The 5211-nt window shown below is 29.8% G+C and overlaps 1 protein-coding gene across 1 annotated transcript; it reads left to right on the top strand.

Annotated features, from left to right (window-relative positions):
- Nucleotides 1-567, top strand: LOC124930413 (secreted RxLR effector protein 161-like). Its single transcript, XM_047470759.1, has 2 exons — nucleotides 1-336; nucleotides 448-567. The coding sequence occupies exons 1-2, from the start codon at nucleotides 1-3 to the stop codon at nucleotides 565-567; spliced, it is 456 nt and encodes a 151-aa protein (XP_047326715.1).
- Nucleotides 568-5211: the final 4644 nt, after the last annotated feature.

The following is a 5211-nucleotide window of genomic DNA, read 5'->3' on the forward strand; positions in this document are numbered from 1 at the left end:
ATGTCTCGACCTGGTAAGGAACACTGGCAAGCGGTAAAGAGAATATTTCGCTATCTGAGAGGCACATCCGATGTTGGTCTCATTTATGGGAGTAATAACCAGTGTCTCGTAACTGGTTATTCTGACTCAGATTATGCTGCAGATATCGATGGTAGAAGATCAATGACTGGTTATATTTACACCCTCGGTGACTCTGTGGTTAGTTGGAAGGCAATATTACAGTCGACGGTGACGTTGTCCACTACCGATGCTGAGTATATGGCGCTAACTGAAGCAGCCAAGGAAGGTATATGGTTGAAAGGATTAATCAGTGACCTTGGTATCCATCATGATCAGGTAATTGTTTTTTGTGATAGCTTAAGTGCTATTTGTTTGGCCAAAGATCAAGTGCATCATGATAGAACCAAACATATTGATGTTCGTTATCATTTTCTTCGTACTGATAAGAGAATCAAAGTGAAGAAGATCAGCACACATCATAATCCTGCTGACATGTTCACGAAGCCGGTTCCACTTAACAAATTCACCCATTATTTGGACATGCTAAATGTTGACAGTTGGAAGTAGTTTGATCAGGCTCTTCTTGTTGAGTGATACTAAGGCAAGGTGGAGATTTGTAACGATCTGCCTTTAGTATAGGAATTAATAACACATTTAATTCTACAGTTATGCAAAATTAAGTTAGTATTTACGTTTCTTGTTTTTAACATTTTTATAGGCGTAGTTTATTTCTTTAGTTGTAATCTGTTTTATCTTTATCTTTTGACAATTAGAAATCTCTCTTCATCTGTTTATTTCCACACTTCATTATTCATCATTTTCTTGCATTCTGCACAACATAAGATTTGGATAGTCTTTGTTATAATATATTATAATACTCCCTCATCAAGATGAACATTTTTATATTCATTTCGTACTAGTTGAATCGATTTGGATCCAATTCTTTAGTAAAAAATCAGTCACTTGATTTCGTGTATATAATGTTTGGGCAAGATGAAACCTTCATTGAACTTTTCCATTGTAACATGACAATAAATCTTCAAATTCTTTGTTCTCTCACATAAAACTTAATTTTTCATAATGTGAATCGCTGCATGATTATCACACCATAATGTAATAGATAACTGCAATATTCGTTTCAAGTCTGTCATGATGTATGAATTTCAAACTAGTTCACATACAGAGGATGCAAGACTACGGTCCTCAATTTCAGCACTTGACCGTGAAACATTAGTCTACTTCTTTATTTTCCATGATATAAATGAATCTCTCATTTTTATATAGAAATCCGTTAAAGATCTGCGATAATCTGAGCAATTAGCTTAGTCCGCATATGAAAAAACTCAATGATTTTGTTAGTTTTTCAAGGATAGAAAAGATTCCATGAAGGGGTTACCTTTTAGGTATTTTAATATCATTAACGCGACTTTCAATGTAGAAAATTAAGTTATGCATATATTCTCTTAGTGGTTGAACACTAAACGCAATATCAGATCTTGTAAAATTAAGATAGATCAATCTTTCAATTGTATTTTTTAGAATGCCATATATATGTGCTTCCAATTTAACACCTTTCCACATTGATATTTTTCTAGTTTAACATTTATCAACCATGTTTCAGGAAGAATGTCCAATATGTATTTGCATTGATTAAAAAAAAAAATCATCATTGGATCTACTGATTTCCAATCCAAGAAAGAACTTAGCATCTTCAAAATCTTTGATTGACAATTTTTTATTGAAAAATCTTTTAACATTCCCAATTTCAGTCAAAAACATTATTAGAAATCAAAATGTCATCAACATAAATAACCAAAACAATAAGCAAATTTCCTTTTGCACAGAGTAAACAAACAATTCTCATGAGATGTTTGAGAAAAATCATAGGAAATGAGCTTATTTGTAAATTTAACATTCCACTACCTAAAAGATTGTTTAAGTCGGTATAGATTTGTAAGCAATTTACACACTTTTTTTTCCAGCTTTATCATTTTCTTTAGGAGGAATCATATAAATATTTTTATTTAAATACTCATGTAGAAGAACATTATTAATATCTACTTGATGTGAATGCCAACTATTTACAACAACTAAGGCTAAAACAAGTCTAATGGTGACAATATTTACAACCGGTACAAAACTGTATTTATAATCTATCCATTCTCTTTATTTATAACATTTGGGTACATATGTGCATATTAGTTGTTATGATAATAAAGATTAAACTCAGATTAAAGTGATCTATTAAAGTATAAATGTTATGGGCTTATTTAAACATCTATAATAAATATGTGGACATATTTGTGTTGAAGCAAAAATATAATTTACTATTTTGTTAATGAACCGAATAGTGAATGAGTATATTAGGGCTAGGTCCCCACCATATAGATAGTCTACTAATTATGTTTCTCTCATTAAACAAAGTTGGAAGACCTAAACACCACCCACATCATTCATTATCGATGCATGTTCAGATCTAGAACTAGAAGATCCAAGATTAAGAGAAGATCCGAAGAATGACTTAATGAACCGTTCTTCATTAAAGATTCATGTATGTTTCCACAAATAAAGTGTAAAGTTTATATGAATTTATCCACAGAGTATTTTAAGAAATAAAGTTTTAAATTAAAGATTATAACAAGGAGTATCAGAGCCTTTTCTATGTCGATTGATATTTAAGTTTATAAATTTGTCAAGAATATGGAGACATTTATTTATGTTCTTGATCTAATTTAACCATAATTAGTAATGATATAATTTGTAAGGTTAATGAGAGTATTAATAGGAATTTTATTATAGTTAATGGGCATTAATATAACCATTTTTTTAAAAGAATAAGTCAAACTAATAACTCGAAAATTAATATATTATTTATTTAAATAGTATATATATATATAAATAAATAATAATAATGTGTAAGCATGAAAATTTGACATATATACCCCAATATACAATAATATTTATAATTTTAAAATAATATTTTGAAATTTTAATTCAAAATAATTCAAAAGGAGAAGCCAAAATAAAATTAGGATTAATTATTTTGATAATTAAACCCTAATTAGAAAAAAATATTTAAAAAGACAAAAAGTAACTTGGAATTAAAATATTGTATTCATTTTACCCAAAATAAACTTAAAAAGGGGTTGAAATATTTAATTATAAATTTAGACATAAATTATGTGTAAATTTTTTTTTGTGAAAGACGACGTAGCGTAAATAAAATAAAAGCCAAAAGGCAAATGAGTTTAAAGGAAATCAGAGTAAAAACAAACTGAATGAAGCACAAAAAAAAGAGATAAAAGATGACAAATGAGAATTGAGAATTAAAGTGCAATGAAATCAGTGGTTATGGTGACTTTCTCGTAAGCGATGTGCAATTTTTATAGATTAACCAATTCTTCTCGCCTATGGGAATACGCCTCCACGTTCGGATGAGGGAGTTGCCGTCGGTGATAATATTATTCTAGACTGTATCCGCATTGTTGCGGACTCCCGAGAATGCTTTAACGTTCCTCTCTATCCAAATGTGATAAACAATGTTGGCAAAAAAACACTTGAAGGTATTGGAGCTGAAGTCGTTGCCCTTGGTCTTTATGATTGCGAGGTCCTTAATGTCGGTCCATTCATTTGGGAAGCCGAGGAGACTCATTGATGTGAAGAATCTACGCCAAAATAAGGAGGCAAAAGGGCAGTTCTCAAGGAGGTGTTCAATGGACTCCTCATTTCCCAAGCAAAGGAGGCAATTAAGATCTAGGATGGTCATGTACTTCTGATCCGATCACGGGTATTGAGTCTTTCATGAAAGGCGAGCCATAAAATGAATTAGTGTTTGGGGATCACTTTGGTAGAACACATTAAGTGGGAAATTATGTGTAATTTATGCCATAAGATAATTAAATAAATACCCAAAAATAAAATAAATGAACATAATTTTTTTTATGTTTTCAAAAATATTTTTGTGTATTAATTTGGTGAAGAAAAATGAAAGAAATGGTCAAAAATTCGATTTCAAATAACACTTTATTAAAGATAAAAACTGATGATCAAGTGTGGCCGAAATTAAAGAAATCGGCTGCAACAGGAATTTTATCTATTGGATGAGTTTCTGGTCTTCATCCAACGCATCAGGATGCTCCACGTAGCCAGTTGTAGCTGAGAAGATGTGCGTCGTGGTCGCAACGGATCAAGGGACATCCGTTAGCTGAAACGCTAATATGATTTAATTTGATTGTTGAAAATCAGATTTGTCAACAACTCGCTCGAATTCAAAAAAAAAAACTTTGATCATTAATATGTAGGCTGTAAATATGTTGAAGATTAAGATCATTCCAAGTTATTGGTGAGTTTATTTTTTATATTTCATTGCAATTCAATGTGCTACAAATTTCAGTTCTCTTTTAGTCTAAGTTATTTGAAATTCAATGGTTGAGTTTGACGAGAGATAAGAGATGTGTCATTAATTGAGGTCGATTAAGATTGGTGGATGGTTCCCCGAGGGGATAAAAAAGACATGAAAAAATGTGAGTCACAAGTTAATGGTCAATTGAGGGGTTAAATGGGGTGTCAAAGGGATAAAATATATGTTAACATTAAGTTTAAGATTAAACTTAATTTTTACAAACTAACACTAATTTTAAATTAATTAAATTTAAATAATATTAATTTTATTTAAAATATTTATAGATAAATATTATTTTAAATATATATATATATATATATTCTTATCCGTGTAAATGCAAGGAATTCCTATATAATCATAAACATTGTTCATATGCAACAATTTATTATATGGTATATTTAATGATAGAACGGTGACTATAGAACAAAGTGAGACGGTTTCTTTCAAATGTAAATATTGTGCCTTATTTACATGAATTAATAAAGATGAAAACATTAATTTTTTATCATTTCATTGTACTTCAAATAACATAATAACAAGATAAAAAGAAGAAGAATCATATATATATTAAGATCATACTCACGAACATAAAAGTAACAAATTATGGTAGATAGTGCAATACAAATATTACTCACCATAGTGAATTGCACAAGTTCACGTTATTAATTACATAAAAAGGTAAAAGGAAGTAAGATACATTGAAAGAAAATTAGACAAACAGACCATTAAGAATTTTGTTTGTACAATTTTCTTTTCAAAGATTTTCTTCTTCTTATTTAAATATTTTATATTCTTCTTTTGACCCTCAA

This window comes from Impatiens glandulifera, chromosome 3 (genome assembly GCF_907164915.1).
Source record: "Impatiens glandulifera chromosome 3, dImpGla2.1, whole genome shotgun sequence".
In the NCBI taxonomy this organism is placed as follows: Eukaryota; Viridiplantae; Streptophyta; class Magnoliopsida; order Ericales; family Balsaminaceae; genus Impatiens; species Impatiens glandulifera.